General features: G+C 38.0%; 3 protein-coding genes and 1 long non-coding RNA gene across 6 annotated transcripts in view; 2 read left to right on the top strand and 2 right to left on the bottom strand.

Moving 5' to 3' along the window:
• Nucleotides 1–10,113, top strand: part of LOC126595816 (uncharacterized) — a 99,602-nt gene extending 89,489 nt beyond the window's left edge. For 2 of the 3 annotated variants that reach the window (XM_050262119.1, XM_050262118.1), the window contains exons 2-6: nucleotides 6,641–6,765; nucleotides 6,882–6,943; nucleotides 7,033–8,856; nucleotides 9,063–9,216; nucleotides 9,320–10,113. In XM_050262119.1, the coding sequence (XP_050118076.1) occupies nucleotides 6,645–6,765; nucleotides 6,882–6,943; nucleotides 7,033–8,856; nucleotides 9,063–9,216; nucleotides 9,320–9,987 (2,829 nt within the window). In that variant the 5' untranslated portion in view covers nucleotides 6,641–6,644 and the 3' untranslated portion in view covers nucleotides 9,988–10,113. Of the gene's footprint in view, nucleotides 1–5,356; nucleotides 5,615–6,640; nucleotides 6,766–6,881; nucleotides 6,944–7,032; nucleotides 8,857–9,062; nucleotides 9,217–9,319 lie in introns of those variants that run through there. The other variant, XM_050262117.1, reaches the window with a different exon arrangement.
• On the bottom strand, nucleotides 2,844–4,001 carry LOC126595821 (uncharacterized). Its single transcript, XM_050262125.1, has 2 exons — nucleotides 3,903–4,001; nucleotides 2,844–3,623 (listed from the first exon to the last, which is right to left on the bottom strand). The coding sequence occupies exon 2, from the start codon at nucleotides 3,495–3,497 to the stop codon at nucleotides 2,895–2,897; it is 603 nt and encodes a 200-aa protein (XP_050118082.1). The 5' UTR covers nucleotides 3,498–3,623; nucleotides 3,903–4,001; the 3' UTR covers nucleotides 2,844–2,894.
• A 300-nt stretch (nucleotides 10,114–10,413) lies between the features above and the next one.
• On the bottom strand, nucleotides 10,414–12,882 carry LOC126595819 (transcription factor MYB111-like). Its single transcript, XM_050262120.1, has 3 exons — nucleotides 12,184–12,882; nucleotides 11,910–12,039; nucleotides 10,414–11,615 (listed from the first exon to the last, which is right to left on the bottom strand). The coding sequence occupies exons 1-3, from the start codon at nucleotides 12,314–12,316 to the stop codon at nucleotides 10,751–10,753; spliced, it is 1,128 nt and encodes a 375-aa protein (XP_050118077.1). The 5' UTR covers nucleotides 12,317–12,882; the 3' UTR covers nucleotides 10,414–10,750.
• A 2,168-nt stretch (nucleotides 12,883–15,050) lies between these two features.
• Nucleotides 15,051–15,275, top strand: LOC126595824 (uncharacterized). The gene is made up of 2 exons (XR_007613703.1): nucleotides 15,051–15,091; nucleotides 15,145–15,275. It is a non-coding gene; the product is annotated as an uncharacterized LOC126595824 (long non-coding RNA).
• Nucleotides 15,276–17,997: the final 2,722 nt, after the last annotated feature.

The following is a 17,997-nucleotide window of genomic DNA, read 5'->3' as shown; positions in this document are numbered from 1 at the left end:
AAGTAAAGGAATATATCTCAGATTTGAGATTTGCACGTAAACTCTAGCTAGCTAGATTTGCATGCATTTGGTGTTAGCCTCTCGAATTAAGGTTGTGTTTCATTCTTTCAATTTTTGTGCAATCGATCTGTCCATTCATATTTCTCTGCCTTTCGATTTGTTCAATTTATGGTTAATAATGTGAAAATCTTGGAAGACATTTGTGATCTATTTCTATGCGATGAATGCCTTGTTCTTCTTGAAATTTTCGCCGAGTCTTCCTCTCTTTGGCATTTTTTTCGGATCTGAAATGTTTACCTTAAGAGCAATTCCACCCCTAAGGACTTTGCGCCAGCACCCAGCGCATTTATCCACTCAAATGAACAGTAACAAACTCCAATGAACAGTAATAGGCCAAGGCATCTCCACCCCTAAAAAAATGCGCTGGCACCTAGTGAAAAAATGCTCTGGCACAAACGATCTCCATCCCTACAAAATGCGCTGGCACCCAGCCCATTTAAAATATTTTTAAATTTTGTCTAAAAGAATAAAAAAATAAAATAGTTTTAATTTTGGATAGGATTTTTAACCAATCTCGTCACGCCACATATCATTATCTGAACGTACTATTTTGTGAATAGATTTCCGCTAAGATTTTCAACCAATCCTGACACGCCACGTGTCACTTCCGTTTTACAATAATTTAGCCAAGATTTCGATAAGATTTTCAACCAATCACGTTATGCCACGTGTCATTATCTGAACGTACTATTTTGTGGATAGATTTCCGATAATATTTTCGACCAATCCCAACACGCCACATGTCACTTCCGGTTTACAATAATTTAGCCAAGATTTCGATAAGATTTTCAACCAAGCACGTAGTGCCACGTGGCATTGTCCAGAACCTCATCCTTTCTTTTTTTGTCCATATAAACCCTACATCTCTACATCCATCCTCACACCAAGCTCAATCCTTCTTTTTAGCTCAGAATCCTTGTTCATCGTTTTCAAATCTTGAGTTCTTATTACAATGTCTTCTTCAAGAAGGGTGTATAAACAGTTGCAGGAGCAACAACAAAGGTTGTTGGCACAACAGCAGAATTGGCCAATCTTGAGGAAGGTGGAGGTGGAGGTGGAGATGAGGCTTTCTTCATGGAGGAGGATGAGGATGAGGATGATCACCATAGAAGGCAGAAGGCCTCACATTCCCGCCGTGTCATGGAAGCCGTGGGTCAGATAGCCAAACCAAGACGTGTTGCAAACCTCAATAGAAAAAGGGAAAAACGAGGTAAAAATCTATTGGAAGATTATTTTATTTCCAATAGCATATTCCCTGATCATATTTTTAGACGGCGTTTTAGAATGCAACGAAATTTGTTCAACAAAATCATGAGTGATATTTGCAACCATGATTCATACTTTGTGCAAAAAGAGGATGCTTTTCATGTTCTAGGTCTTATTCCCGAGCAAAAAATTACGGCATCCTTGCAAATGCTTGCATATGGAGCATCTGCAGATCAAGTGGATGAGATCGCGAGGATGGGAAAAACAACTGTTTTGGAGTCCCTGATGCGGTTTTGCTCTGCAATTAAAGCCCTCTACACCAATGAGTACCTTCGGACACCCACGCCAAGGGACATGCGAAGGCTTCTGAGGAAGGGTGAGATGCGAGGCTTCCCTGGCATGATTGGAAGCATCGACTGCATGCACTGGACTTGGAAAAATTGTCCAAGTGCGTGGCAAGGAGCATATGGCAACAAAAAAGGAGCCAAAAGCATCACTTTGGAAGCGGTGGCTTCATTTGATACATGGATTTGGCATGCTTTTTTTGGTGTTCCAGGAGCTCAGAATGACCTAAATGTCCTTGCCCAATCCCCAGTGTTCGACGAACTGCTGCAAGGAAACTTGCCGAGATGCACATATTGGGTTAATGGTACCCAATACGAGGGATCATACTACCTTGCAGATGGCATTTACCCAAGGTGGTCAACATTTGTCAAAACAGTGCCACATCCACAGACTGAAAAGGAAAAACACTTTGCAAAATGTCAAGAAGGGTGTAGGAAGGATGTCGAGCGTTGTTTTGGTATCCTGCAAGCTCGTTGGGCGATTATCAAGGCTGCAGCTAGAATGTTTGATGTTGAGGCTCTTCGATCCATCATGATGACGTGTATTATTCTCCACAACATGATTGTTGAAAATGAGTATGATTATGATGTCGTCGATGAATATGAGCCGGATCCGATGAACAACTTAAGAACACATATCTATTGTGCTCATGACGGGACCGAAGATCCAGTGCAACACGAGCCGTTGGAACGCGATGGACGTTACAATGAATTGATCGTTCAACGGTACACTAATGTGCAAGAGCCATACTGGCACGTAACCCGCCAGAATGACTTGATTGAGCACCAGTGGGGATTGCATGAAGGCGAAGATAATTAGAATGAGGCTTGTGGTTGAAGAATAAATTGTATTTTTTTTTAAGTTTATGTAATTCTATGTAGTGTGTTTTGTTTTTAAGTTTATTTGGTGAGTTTATGTAATTCTATTTATTTGGTGAGTTTATGTAATTCTATGTAGTGTGTTTTGTTTTTAAATTTATTTGGTGAGTTTATGTAATCTTATTTCATGTGTTTAAATAAATTACAAAAGAAATAAAGTTTTAAAAATAAATAAAGAATTACATTAAAATTGCATAATAAATTAAATAAAAATAAATAAAGTTTTAAAAATAAATAAGAAATAACATAAAAATTACATTAGAAATTAAATAAAGTTCAAACCTAAAAAAAGAAAAAAACATAAGAAATTAAATAAAGTTCGAACCTAAAAAAAGAAAAAAACATAAGAAATTAAATAAAGTTCAAAAGAAAAAAGAAAGAAAAAACATAAAAAATACATAAAAATTATACAAAGTCTCTCGAGTTAGGATATGTGGTGCTAGGATCTTGGTTGTCACAAAAGTAGCTAGAACCCCCTTGACTTGTTTCCGCATCTCTTGCACGCCTCCTTCGCATGACATCTCTTTTTTCCGATGTCCAAAAATATTTAGAATTCGGAGACAATCCTACTAGAGACTTGCTCATAGTGTCACGATTTGCTTGAGCCATCCTTTCTTCTCGAAGCAATTCATTTTCTCGATGAAGTGCTTCTCTAACCAGCTCGCTCTCTCGATTAACTACTTCTCTTTGTCTCTCAGCCGTCGCATCACGGGCCTCAGTAGCTGCTAATATTGCTGCCATAGTAGCAACTTTTTCCTCATCTCTAACCTTTTCCCGTGCCATGTTCAGTTCACCTTGGCGAGCAAGTTCCTCCATATATTTAGTGTAGTCATTCTTGGAAGAACTACCTTTTTTCTTTGACGCCTTTTTACCTACGGGCCTGAGGGACTGACAAGTCGGTTGGGTCTCGGGCACTTGTTCAGGCGTCCCTTCCGTGTCTTGAAATGTGTCGACTTCTTGTTCGGCCATGTCTGGTTCTGGAGAACTATGTAGACCCATACCGTGCATGACAACTTCTGGACCAGTTGCCACAATTTTGTATTTAGGGCAATCTTTGACAATTTGCCAACATTCCCATCTAGTGAATGATTTGTTCCCGTTCTTTGAATTGTAGAATGCTTGAGCTTGTAGTGTCTATAAAAATGTGGGATAACATAGTGTTATAAAATGCGGGTGTAACACAAATAAATAAATTCAAAATATTGATACGGGTGGAATGCATATAAATTACAAAAAAATGACATAAGAAATTAAATAAAAATTACATAAGAAATTAAATAAATTAAAATTTTGATGCGGGTGGAATGCATATAAAAATTACATAAGAAATAACATAAAAATTACATACGAAATTAAATAAATCAAAATATTGATGTGGGTGGAATGCATATAAATAAATAAAAATATTGTCACCTGATCCGCTAAACTTGTCCCACTACGGAGGTTACCGGAAGCATGATAGATGGCGTTTTTCCAACAAGTAAAGGATGCGTTGAGTTTTTTCCAACGACCTTGAAGACCTTGACTAGTTGTGGTGTTTTCTCCATGTACATCGCAAAACGTTTTCGTAATTTTACTCCACATTTCTCGCTTATCCATCTCATTACCCGTAATCGGGTCATGAGTAGTGTGAACCCAACATTCACACAACGTAATATCTTCAATGAGCTTCCACGAAGACATTTTTTTCTCTTAAAGTGTAGAAAATATTGAAATGTAGATAGTATAGAAAGTGTAGAAAATATTGAAATGTGGTGTAAAGGTGGAAGATGAGGGTTAGGTATTTATAGGAAAAAATTTAACATTTTTCAAAATTTTCTGTATTTTTTTTAAAATTTTTTGTATTTTTTAATAATTTTTCTGTATTTTTTAAATAATTTTTAATGAATTTTAATATAGTTAATTAATCTAGACCGTTGGATTTGAAAAATATTCAAATCCAAGAGACAGGGAGTTGCCACGTGGCCAACGGTCATATTTCTGACCGTTGGGCCTTTTTTTTTTTTTACTTTTTTGTGAAAAAAACGTGGACCGTTGATCTTTGATCCGACGGTCTATTTTAAAAGTAAAATTTAAATTTTTTTTACCGTTGGGTTTAGGATCCACGAATTTTTTTCTTTTTATACAACTATCGTACATGAAACTTGAGTTGGAAATTTCTTCTAACAAATGAAGATCGATTATTTTTGTTTTTAATGAAATAAATCTAAAAGAAATCTTACTACTACAACCACGACATGTTAAATTGACCAATTGACTTTTAGCATTTCTCTTATTAATTTTCAAAGAAAATTCCAACTGTCCTCTGTTATAAAAAATAACTTCAAAATAAAATTGGCACTACTATCTTTAGTATCAATATAACCAAGATATTGGGAGTATAGGATCCACGGGAGAACCATAATTGAATATCAAACTTATAATATAGGGGTGTGATATCCACATATCACATTTTACTTCTCACACACATTTTTTATTTTACGCCGTCGGATCGGATGAATTGAAGAAGATTAACGGACAAAAATTATCAAGAGATGTGTGAAAATAAGATGTGTGGATAACGCATCTCATAATATATGGAAGACGAAACTAACACTTTAGATTTACGAATGGAAAATATCATATACTCACCCCATTCAACTGCCACGTACTCGTCACCCCACTTCCCACGTCACAAACACTCGTCCTCCACATGCACTGCTAAGTAACTTTATCGCGCTGCCTCACCACTGAGGGGCCACTCCAACGCCCCCATTTGGAATTTGAAATGAAAGCCCCTCTCCAAAGAGACGTTAGAAAATTACAACCTTGTGTGCATTTTATTCTATTTTTTATTTTCCAAAGATAATTTAATTATTTTATTTTTGTCCACAAACAGAAAAGTCCCACTTTCTATCCCCATTTATTGCTTTGAACTAGACGGGGGCCTCGCTAATGCTGCGGAGGGGAGACAGTGAGTTTCTGGACGCAGACTCTGACCTCTCATAGAAAAAATAATGAAAGATTTTCCCATTTAATTGTGTTCCCTCACATCTCTGCTGAATCTTTCATTGCTTCCTTCACTTCACTTCACTTGTTAGAGAGAGAGAGGGAGAAGCTCAGCTGATTCCTGCCCATTAGTTCTTGTAAGTTTTGATTCCTGCCCATTAATACTTTGAATTTCATTGTAAAGTTAGAATCTTTATTGTTGGCTTTTAGATTTGTGAATTGGGTTGGATTTGTTTTGATGTTTTTTGTTTTGTATCTTGTTTTGGGGGAGTGATTGGTTGCTGAGAAAATGTGGGAAAAGGGTGGATTTAAGTAGATTGATATCTGTTTTCTGCTGCATATTCTACATTTATGTAATTTACTTGAATTATTTGGTTATTCTACATTTATGTAATTTACTTGAATTATTTGGTTGTTGGGAACTTTTTGCACTGAATGTTGACTTCCAGTTATTTATTTGCAGAATGTATTTCTTTTTTCATAGTTAGGTGCATAAAGAATAAAAAATGCAAAATTTCCTTCTCATTTGCCTTTTGAAGTTTTGCTTTTGTTTGACCTTATGCTTAGATTAGGTACATTTGGGATTTGGGTGTTTGATAATCTCCTGAATTTGGTTATGCAATTTGTTGATCCTATTTGGTTTGGAAAGCTAGGTACTTGAAGAGCATATGATACAAGGGTAAATTGTAGTTGTATGTCTTAAGTTGAAGCAGAAAGGTCAGAGTTTGATTCAGCTTATTGAATTTCTAGGCTAGTTTCTCAGCATTGAATGTGCTGGTTGAGGTTCACACTGTCTTGATTTCGAAAGCTAGAACGCTGGTTGAGTAGTATCCATTACCATAGAAGTAATCTTCCCTGAATGACATAGAGAGCATTTTGGATCATCTGATATAAGATTAGCATTGTTTTGTATGGTTTGACTTACTAAGAAAAAGATGGTTTTCCTTAATCATCAAACAACATCAAAATTAAGTGGAGATTTGTTGTGAACTATGTAGTCTTTTATATTGCTTAGGACTTCTATGCTAATTACCATTTTTATGGGATATGTCCTACTTGTTACGTTTCAAAAAATTATTTTGTTCTGATAAAGTGGAATAGAAATTGTCTTCCTCCTTGATTCTTTTATCTAACTGTTAAGGTATTCTTAATTTTTGCATTAGAAAAATGGGAGTTGAGAGAGAAGGTTCGAAAAGCAGAGCAGGTCATGTGGGCGGTTTCTTTCAGCTGTTTGACTGGAATGAAAAATCTCGAAAAACATTGTTCTCTGGCAATTCAGATTCACCAGGTACAGTTTGATTGTATCAGCATATGTATCAATGTTTGTCACTTATGGTCTTGTATCATTCTCCTATTTCATGGGTGGTTGTTTTGAATTTTGATTTCTTCCTCTTTTTTATTTAGAACGCTCAAAAGGAGGAAGGAAAAGCCAGGGGAACTCGCCAGTGACGCAACAGCATCTGGTGGTCAGTGTTTTTGCACTGCTTATTTCTTTAGACCAATTTGATATTGGATTTGAATCTAATACTATTTTTAATCCTTGTTACATTTCTAGGTCGATGAGGATGAAACTAGGGTAGTTTCAAGTGTCAGACGTAGCAGCGATTATAGTTGTGCTTCATCAGTTACAGATGAAGAAGGATTTGGAGCGAAAGCCCCTAGTGTAGTAGCCAGGCTTATGGGATTAGACACCTTACCCACATCCAGTTTTTCTGAGCCATACTCTACCCCATATTTTGACAGTCAATCTCTCCAAGATGCTCATCACCACAGGAGAAACATTGAGTGCTCTCATGACAATCAGTTACAGTATTCTGGAAGTCTCATAAAAAGTAAGGAGCACCCTACCAGGAATTCTTTGAAGTCAAATCCCCAGAAGATGCAAAACAGGCCAATTGAGAGGTTTCAGACTGAAACATTGCCGCCTAGATCATCTAAGTCTATACCGATCACACACCATAAACTTTTGTCTCCCATTAAGAACCCCGGCTTTATTTCCACTAGGAATGCTGCTCACATAATGGAAGCTGCTGCAAAAATTATTGAGCCTGGACCTCCATCTACCGCCAAGGCCAAAATGCCTTTAGTAGGGGCCTCTTCAGAGCCCTTGAAGGTTCAGGCTCTCAAAGAAAAGATGGAGGCATCCCGAAAAGTTCCACTGGTTGGGTCTTCTTCAGAAACCTTGAAAGATCGAGATTTAAAAGATAAAGTTGAAGCTGCTTACAAGAAAACGAGGCCTTTTGAAGTGTCCCAAAAGCCTGTTGAGTCAAATGCTGCTAAGTCTCTTAAGGGACAGTCTTTGAATAAGAGCTGGAATGGATGTCTTGACTTATCATTCATGTCTTCTTCAGAGACAGAAGAAAGTAAGGGGAAGTCCATTTCTCTTGCAATCCAAGCAAAGGTCAATGTTCAGAAAAGAGGTCAGAATTTAAGTAAAAATAGAAGCTCGATAGGTCAGAGAGAACAGAATGAGGTCATCTCAAACCAGCCTTTCCGGAGCCAACCAAATGTTCAAAAGAATTTGCATAAGAAACCGTCTACACATAATGCTTCAGGTGCTCTTAAGCAGAATAATCAGAAACAAAATGGCATGGTTGATAAAGAGAAATTACCTTCAAAGCCTTTGGTTTCCAACTCGCAGGGTAGAAAAGTGCTGTCTGGGGATTCTTCTTCTGGTCGTCACAAAAGCTCAGTTCGCAGTAGTGGAAATTCCAAACTTGGATCCAGGAAGTTGGGCTCAGAGGCAATGGATAGTGAAAAAGAAGTGTCCTACTCGAACGAAAGGAATTATCCTAGGAAGAAACGCTCAATAGATGGAAACTTTCAATTTAATAAAGATCATGCTGTTGATGATATGTTGAGTGACAAAAATCAGAAGTCAGTCCAGTTGAATCCAGTTATTGACAGGCACTATAGTTGGGCTGAAGATAGCAGAAAGAAAGGCATGGATGTTGTTTCTTTTACATTCACAGCCCCACTTACACGATCACTGACTGGGACTGACATCTCAGCTCTGGTTGCGCAGAAGAGCAACAGTCTTTGCACAGATCACCGAGGCAAACGGTTGTTGCTTGACACAGACAGTATGAGGCCATCTTCAGTGGGTTACAATGTGGTAGCCGGTGATGCTTTGAGTGCACTTTTGGAACAAAAATTAAGGGAATTATCTTATGGGAGTGAATCTTCTAGTCATGAATCCGCAAAAGTACACTCAGCTTCAATTGCTTCAAATTTGGATGTGAAACCCAATTTTAATTCAGTTAGCTCCAAGCAAAGGTTAAATAAGCGGAGCGATCAACATCTATTGATTACAGAGAAACTGGGTGACCAATACGAAGCTGGCACTCCTCCTGCATTCAGATTGAAACAGAAGTTTCAGGTAGGGCCGACTGTCAGTGTCACTATCACAAGCTAATTCTATTGATAAATTATATGCTGGTCACTTTATATGGAATTGCCCCCCTTCTTTTTACCGTTTTCTTTTTCCAATTTGTTTATCCTTTTCTCACAAAGTTACAAAATTACTAGTAGTATAACTTAGCAATGCTGATCTGACTATAGCCGACACAAATTCAACATTTTCAGGGAGTCGATAAGGCAGACGAATATAGCAGCAGTCCTATTGAAGCTGGACAGATGCAGAGTTTGCGGCATCCTAGTCCAGTCTCTGTTCTGGAACCTTCTTTTTCAACTGATAGTGTTGATTCTTCGATTAGCACTGATAGTAACAGTACAGAAGGTATATGATATATTTTTTTTATTTTTTATTATCTTCTCCACTCTTTGAATTTTGAAATGTATCTTATTTAGGTTGCCTGAGCACATATATTTCGTTTCTTCAGTAAGCAGGTTGTGTTCATCCATTCAAGCTGAAGAAGTTAATGCTGTAAGTTCTTCCAAGAAGTTTCATTCCGTTGAAGCTGACACCGAGTTATCGGATTCCGCTTCTTCAACATCTATAGGAACTGTGGCAAGAAACCATACAGCTACGGTTCACATAAAAGAATCTTTGAGATCAAATGTGTGGGAATTGGAATATTTAAAGGAGACACTATGTAATGTGGAATTGATGTTTAAAGACTTCTCATTGGGCCGGGCTAGGGAGATTATAAACCCTCATCTCTTCAATCTGCTGGAGTGTCGAAGAGGACAGTTTGAAATTGATGGCGGCGAGTCCAGGCTAAGGCGAAAGGAACTATTTGATTGTACAAATGAATGGTTGGATTTGAGATGTAGGCGTTATGTGGGCGGGGGTTACAGTTCATGGGTGAAAGGAGTAGCAGTGGTGAGGAGAAAGGCGTCTTTAGCTGAAGAAGTGTACAAGGAACTCTCGGGTTGGAGAGGCATGTGGGATTGCATGGTCGATGAGCTCGTGGACAAGGACATGAGCAGCCCCTACGGCAGATGGCTGGACTTCGAAACCGATGTATTTGCAGTAGGAGTAGAGGTTGAGGATCAAATATTTGATTCTTTGGTAGATGAAGTGGTTGCTGATATCTTGCAATTGTAATGCATGTGACATGTTGATATTAGTTTCCTGCATATGTTTCTCTTGCGGATCTTCTTGTATTTGGATACTCGTTAGTATTCAGGTTTATTGGTTTATTTATATATATCACTATGTTTCTCTTGTTCATCACAACTTGAACTTTCGAGTTAGGTTATGTGCCGAAACAATATAAATTGAACTTAAGATGGAAAGGTGTGATTATAAGTTTGATCAATATATGTTTCTCTTAATAGATTAGTTGAATGAGTGTGATTTAATCTATCGACTACGTCATTCTCTTCCAACGAAAATTTATATGATGGTGAACAATGTCATGTCAGATCGGCCAGAGGTTAACCCCTAGTAACATAGCATAGTGAATGTTGTTGACTTGGTAAAGTTTCTACCTTTACAAGGAAGGCAAATAAGAAAGATGGAAAATGGATATGTGGCAGAGGGGGATTTGCACTCTTCCAACTTTTGGAAGATAAAGTACCACCAGACCAAAAGCTGGTGTTGGTATGTATACTAGAATCTAATACACTATGGGCATAATACAACGAACGAGTCTCTCATCTATGTGTAATATCCATTATACAACGATGATTGGTGAGTAGTGATCTCACATTTTCTTGTTAAAAGACTTTGCGATTCATGTTACTCCACGCTAACTCTATACTTTTGGAAATATGGAGTATTCCAAAAGGACTTTGTGTAGTTGGCAGTTGCAGAAAGATCTGCAGATGTTATTTCTTTTCCTTGAATGAAACATGAAGTAGCAACATTACTGTCCTTCACCAGTACTGCCATTTTCCCACAGCCAAGCTATTGTCTCCCCTTCATCCCGCCATTCCAATTCACCATTGTGACATTGAAGGCCACCACCTGCCCAACCCCAATCAAGCCATTCATCATCAAAGCCTGCATTCATTGATGAAGCGAAGGAGTACAACTCTCCACCACCGCCACCGCCACCGCCACCACTCTCAGCTGCATTTGATGAGCTCCAAATACTTGTACTTCTTCTCCCTTCAATTTCAAAAATATTATTATTCAGGTCCATAGTTCCTACACATTCACAAGATGTCCCCAAAACCTCCGTTTCACCGTCATTATCTCCATATATTGCAGTTGAACTACCAGTAATATTGTTTTCTTTTTTCCCAAGCCACAATTGTGCACTTTTTTTCTGCTCACCGCAAGGATCCAAATTAATCATTTCTGCACCGTCCAAAAAAGAATATTGCATCCCCAACATTCCTATTGCCTCACCATCTCCATTCTTTATTGGGTCCCAAGACTCCAAACCCCTTAAATTGATGTCCTCATTTCCCACTTGCCCTAGATTAATAATGGTGCCAGTTGGTAGGCTAGGGTTTCCAAGTTCAGGGTTTGCTTCTGATTTTCTTGAGTTAAATGGGGCCAAGTTCTTGTTCTTGCTCTTGTTGTTCATGGTAGATCTGCTCGCTCGAGTGCCTTTACGATGCTTATTGCATGAAGTTATCTTCTTCACATCATTGAGAATGGTGGGTAGATATTCGTTTCCCAGCTTGATAAAGCTGTAGATTTTTCGACTCAAATGAGAGTTCCAGTAGTTTTTTATCCCATTGTCTGTTCTTCCTGGTAAATGAGCGGCAATCAAGGACCACCTGCAACAGTGCATTCAACACAAATGCTAGAGCTTGAATTAATCTTGCTGCTAGCATGACCAAGTTGAGAATGGGTCCAATTATTTATAAAATATTGCCCTAGAACTCTCAAACTTAAGAATGAATCAATGAATTATACACACATATATAGAAACACACACGCACGCACACATATATATACAAATATATATATATATATCCATGACTTCATTGCTTGTAGGTATTATGTATAGTGAAATTCATAGTGGAAGCACTTAATTATATAAATTATGAAACTGAGGAACATAGACATACCTATTACCCAAAGCCCTGTGTAGCTTAACAATGGTTTCTTCCTCCTCAGCAGTGAAGTTCCCTCTCTTTAAGTCAGCCCTCAGATAATTTATCCACCTCAGTCTGCAACTCTTCCCACTCCTCAGCAATCCTTCAAAAAAAACAAAAAAAAACAAACCAAATGTATACACATATAAGTTAAGGGTCTTATTGTGTTACCATATTTGAAGGCTAGCTAGCGACTATATATATGTGTGCGTGCGCGTGTGTGAGTTTAATATATATAAACACGAACCCGTATTCTTTGGCAAAGATCTCCAAGAACCTTCTCCATGAGCGTGAATGTATTTGGTCAAGATTTCATCTTCTTCAGCTGTCCATTTTCCTCTTTTGAGCCCAAGTTTCTCACAGCACGGTGCTCTTCCCATATATATGGAATCTTAATTGGACTACTACTCTTTGAGAAAAAAATGTTCATCGAAAGGGAGGCAAGGTAAGGTAGTTATAGTTGAGCGTATGACACTTCTCGTGTAGTAGTTTTAATCTAGCAATAGCTAGGGTTGTATAGGGGTGGGTGATGATGTACACGTACGAGTGGTGGCTAGGGGTCCTGCGTGTGTCCTTGACTACAGATTGATTTGTCGGGCTACAAACTGGCAATAGTGCATTGAAATCTCTTAATTAGGGTCCAATTTTGTGGCAGTGACAAATAAATTTTCGAAAAACTGTTTTGTAAACAAAAATAACGAATACAATTTTTTATTTTTTATGATTTGAAAATGTGTTTGGTAATTTAGTTCGAGACTGATTTCAGATAATAAAACATTGAAAACGGTAGGGATGTTGTGGCTGAGAATAGAGTGATGTTGGTAGAAATTGTTGTTTGAGTAGTGGTAATAGTGGGGAGATATATGTGGTGGCAATAACAGGGTAGAGGGCAATGGTGGAGGGAGTGATGGTGGTGGTGGTGGCAGCAGCGAGGACGACAATGGTGGTAGAAGATGGTTGTTTTAACAATGGTTAGGAGAGATGGTTGTGAAAATGGTGGTTGAGAAGTGGGAATGATGGTGACGGAGCCATAAGGATATTAATGGCAAGCAACCTCCCCACTAAACATCTCATTATTAGAGCATGATGGTGACGAAATACCACCAATCCGACGACGAAGCCATAAGGATATTAATGTGAACCAAGTTGAACTAAACCTCTCATTATTAATTACTAAAACTATCCAACAAGTCACCACACAACTTCCCCACTTGGGGACACATTAGTGCTCAACGCAACTCACATCAGTTTAATTAGAGCATAACTATAGTGCATACAACAGTTATTACAAAAGTATGTGTTGTACAGGCATAATCGAAAGTTTGATCATGCATTATTGTAACACTAGATAAATAACATAGCAAAAGGAGAATCACCCCACTTAGTAGGAAGATTGCACTACTGCCACACCAACTCGTTCTCAAACGTCGCATTATGCTCACTAGGTTCTGAAAAAGCGAAAAACAAACTGTGAGTGGATCATATTCATTTATCTAGTTAAAATCATTTCAAACATAATAACCTCCGTTTTGAAAAACTCATATAGTTTAAAAACTACATACTAGTATCTACTACAATATATAGTTAAAGAAAATCACAATTATATCATCAATTAGAATCCGAGCATATTACTAGCATGTACTAGAAGAGTAAAACATTCAAGTGTACATGGACTGTTTATCTGTGCATAGCTAACATATACAAGCAAATCTAGCCTATACAAGAAATATTATATCACATGCAAATATCATACGGCTATACTTGATATATAAAAGATCATGTGGTGAAAATAAATCACCAATATAAGTAAATCAATCATATGGTTATCTAACAAATTTCTATTCAAGTCTCATCCAAGACTATCAAAACAGTTAATTTCATCAACACGGTTTAATCGAAAAAAAATGTGAGTTGCAGGGCTCTATTCAAAGAAATTCTAAGTGTCACTCTTCAATAGGCGCATTGCATTTTTTTTTAAGCTGCTCAAGCTTGCACCTGAAAAATATTGCTTTAGTGCTTAACTAATTAAATTCTAAGATTCTCTAACTCAAACGTGATACACGACTCCAAATTTGTATAAACGGAGAGTTGTAAGACTTGTTAACGCAGGGTCCTTTCCAACCCTAATAGACCTAAAAGAACCCAGGTCCAAAGGAAAGTCAAGGCCTAATGAGTATAGAAAGGTAAAGATGAGCACTTCAGATGGCGCTGTTGGAAAATATTAGTATTTAGGTTTACTTTAATGTTTGGTTTTCTGGGCTTAGCCCGTTAGCATTAGGGTTTAGGGTTAGTTTATTATAAATAGAGTGTTTTGTTATTCATTAGAAATCAAGTCATTCACAATGTAGTCTCTTAGGGTTTTGTAGCCGTTTCGGCATTCTCGTTTGATATCAATAATATTTCTTTTACTTTGTTAGTATTGTTTGTTACGCACTCTGATATTCAACTTGGTATCAGAGCAGGTTTGATCCTTTGGGATTTAATCTGTTCTTGATTAGTGTCAATTTGTTTGTATCAGTTTTGTTTGTCAGTTTACTGGGTATTAGTTTCGTCCGTCGTCTTCCGCTCATCCGTAGTCGAAGCCGTTCTTGTCACCACCACCGCACTGCAATATGTCCAGATAACCCGCACCACCATCTCCGCTGCTACCACCTGTTCACGGTACCCGCACCGACTCCTACCAGTCGGATCTGTCACAACCCAATGAAGTCCCCTTCTGCAAGTTGACTTTGCACTAGAAGTTTTGAAGCTTGCTGCAATTGGTTTTGCAAGCCTTGTTTGCTGCAATCGGTTTCGCCCAGAAGAAAAGAGAAGAAAGAAAGAAATATGGTATATTTGGTTGAATTTTTTGTTTGTTTGTTCGGCATCAGAATCGGCATTGGCATTAGCACTGGAATTTGTTGAATTGCATCCACCCGCTTCTTCAACGTTTGAAGAAGATGCCCGCGAGGATTGGAGTTGGTAGTATGGAAATTGCTTACTCGTTTGTTCGTTCGTTTGTTTGCTCGTTTGTTCGTTCGTTTGTTTGCTCGCTTGTTCGCTTTGTCTTGTCTTGTCCGCCTAATGGAGCTTGCATCCACATCTGCTTGTTTGCAAACTCATGTTGTATACCACCATGAGTTTGACGGGGGGTGTTGGAAAATATTAGTATTTAGGTTTACTTTAATGTTTGGTTTTCTGGGCTTAGCCCGTTAGCATTAGGGTTTAGGGTTAGTTTATTATAAATAGAGTGTTTTGTTATTCATTAGAAATCAAGTCATTCACAATGTAGTCTCTTAGGGTTTTGTAGCCGTTTCGGCATTCTCGTTTGATATCAATAATATTTCTTTTACTTTGTTAGTATTGTTTGTTACGCACTCTGATATTCAACTTGGTATTCAAGTGTCTTGTAAGCAACTACGCCGAGCGTTTCCCCATAAAGCGTCTTCTGAGCACCAAAGGCCAAGTTGGTCATTGACAGCTTTAAGGCACGATGTGCCAGGAATAGTAGAGGAGGTCTAGTCAAACGTCAACTCCAAGCTACATGCGGCTAGACAAAGGAACAGAGCCCTATGAATGGCCATAAAGGTTGACAAGTAGGATGCTCGGGTACAAGTTCTCACCACCTCCAGGGTCGAGTAAGGCGCTCGACTACGTCATCCTAAAGAAGAACACAAGTGGACTTGCTTTAGTGTCTTTTCGTGCCACGTGTCAGCTAGCAGGTCTAGTCAATGGATTCAACACATTAAATGCAAAGAAAGTTATGGACTTAAACTTAGAGGCTGAAGATTCAGATGAAGGCCTATATATGGAGGATGAGTACTCCTTAGAAGGAGTTAGATGAATTAAGATAGAATTGTACTATTATAGATGAGTACTATTTGTAACGTTGTTTTTAGTTTATACAAGAAACTTAGTGGATGTAGCTTAGTTTTTAGGGGTGAACCGCTTAAATCTTGTGTCTATCTTATTTGTTGGCAAAGCTCAAGTCCATCAAGGATAACAACTTGATCAATTCAACCTTTGTTAGCGCAGCACCAGTTTTATGCATTACCACAGAGATCAATTTGATGATTTACAGAACTTAGGCTAAATATTGTTTTTTTGGTATATTTTATCAAAACAGTATGTCAAACGCATTTTTCACCTACTTTTGTGTTTGGAAAACGAAAAACTATTTTGCAAAAGGTTAATGACCATACCTTATCTGTTTATAATAGTTTGGGGACAATTGATCAAAATCAAAGTCAAGAAAACCTATGGCAAGGTACAAATTAGGGGGTAAATCAGTTAAAAACTACTTGATAAAAGGACGAAAAAAAGCGTCTAGTAAACCTTTGGAAAGTGTTATCATAAAATCTTCATCATTCATCGTATTTTTTATTAGAAAGAAGGAAAATAAAATCTCTTATTGGATTTAAATGAATTTATCAATCCATGAATTTTGATGAAGTTTAATTGATTTTTAAAGATTCTATCAAAATTTTGAGTGAATCTCCTCAAACTCTCAGGGGGAGGCGAGATTTAAGAATTCTTAAAATAGATTGCAAAATGTCACATCCTGGCCCGGGCCTTCATCACATCCTGGGTTCAACTCCACCGTAGCACGATATTGTTCGCTGTGGGCCCCGATCACACCCTCACGATTTTGTTTCTGGGAACTCACACGAGAACTTCCCAGTGGGTCACCCACATGGGATTGCTCTCGCTCGAACTCGCTTAACTTCGGAGTTCCGATGGAACCCGAAGCCAGTGAGCTCCAAAAAAGCCTCATGCTAGATAAGGATGAGAATATACATATAAAGCTTACAGGATCCTCACCCCTGGGCGATGTGGGATGTTACAATCCACCCCCCTTAGGGGCCCGACTTCCTCGTCGGCACACCTCCGGCCAAGGATTGGCTCTGATACCAAATTGTCACATCCCGGCCCGGGCCCCCACCACATCCCTGCCTCAACTCCACCGTAGCCCGATATTATCCGCTTTGGGCCCCGACCATGCCCTCACGGTTTTGTTTTTGGGAACTCACGCAAGAACTTTCCAGTGGGTCATCCATCATGGGATTGCTCTCGCACGAACTCGCTTAACTTCGGAGTTCCGATGGAACCCAAAGCTAGTGAGCTCCCAAAAGGCCTCATGCTAGGTAGAGATGGGAATATACATATAAGGCTTACAGGATCCTCACTCTTGGGCGATGTGGGATATTACACGAAATATCTCTAATTCCCTCAAATTTTCTAACTTCTTAAAATCTTTAAAAATCAATTTGTAATTAAATATACCTAGAATGTTATAAATTCTTTTAAAATCATGATTCAATACAGCTAGACTTTTAGAGAATCACTTAAAATCCTGATTGAGTACCTCTGATTTTATATAAAGGATTAAAATCTCTCAAAATTTCAATTGACTACACCCCTAAATTGATGTATCCCTGTGAAAAGAAAAAAAAATCATATTAAGGTACTAAAATGTAAAAAGGCTCACTTCATTTTTGTTTTTTTTTTATAACAATATTTTCGTCTTAAGCCTCACATTAAATTCTTATTGATCCTATTTTTTGAAGGAAAGTATGATATTCATTGATAAGAGGGGAATACATACAAAATGTGGATAGTATGCTAACATGGGCCTCAATAAAAACTTTGCCGGAACTTTCAACCTGATCGAAAAAAAAAAGAAAAAAAAAAAGCATCCAATATAAATAAACAAATGTTTACTATCCTCACATCACCAGGCAAATACAAACTAATATGATGCATCTACAAATAAAGCATCCAAAATTAAGTCCGGAAGTTCCGTCAGCCATATTAACTCCTGAAAACTTCCAACTCCAGCGCGAGCAAGCCAGCGAGCCACCTCATTGAAAAATCTTCAGCATTTTCTTGGATTTGATTAAATAGGCTCATCAAAACTTGGACTTTCAGATGTGAAAGAAGGAAAAAACTAATGCCTTAATCAGATGTGATTACAAATGTGTGATCATTTTCCTCGCACAATAAAGACATGCACCTAAAAACTGATTGAACATCACACAATTCATTCAGTTCTAGTTCTACTACTTGTATAGTTGCCAATATG

Source organism: Malus sylvestris, chromosome 13 (genome assembly GCF_916048215.2).
Source record: "Malus sylvestris chromosome 13, drMalSylv7.2, whole genome shotgun sequence".
NCBI lineage: Eukaryota > Viridiplantae > Streptophyta > Magnoliopsida > Rosales > Rosaceae > Malus > Malus sylvestris.
Note: the sequence above shows the minus strand (reverse complement) of the source record. Positions and strands in the feature narration are given on the sequence as shown.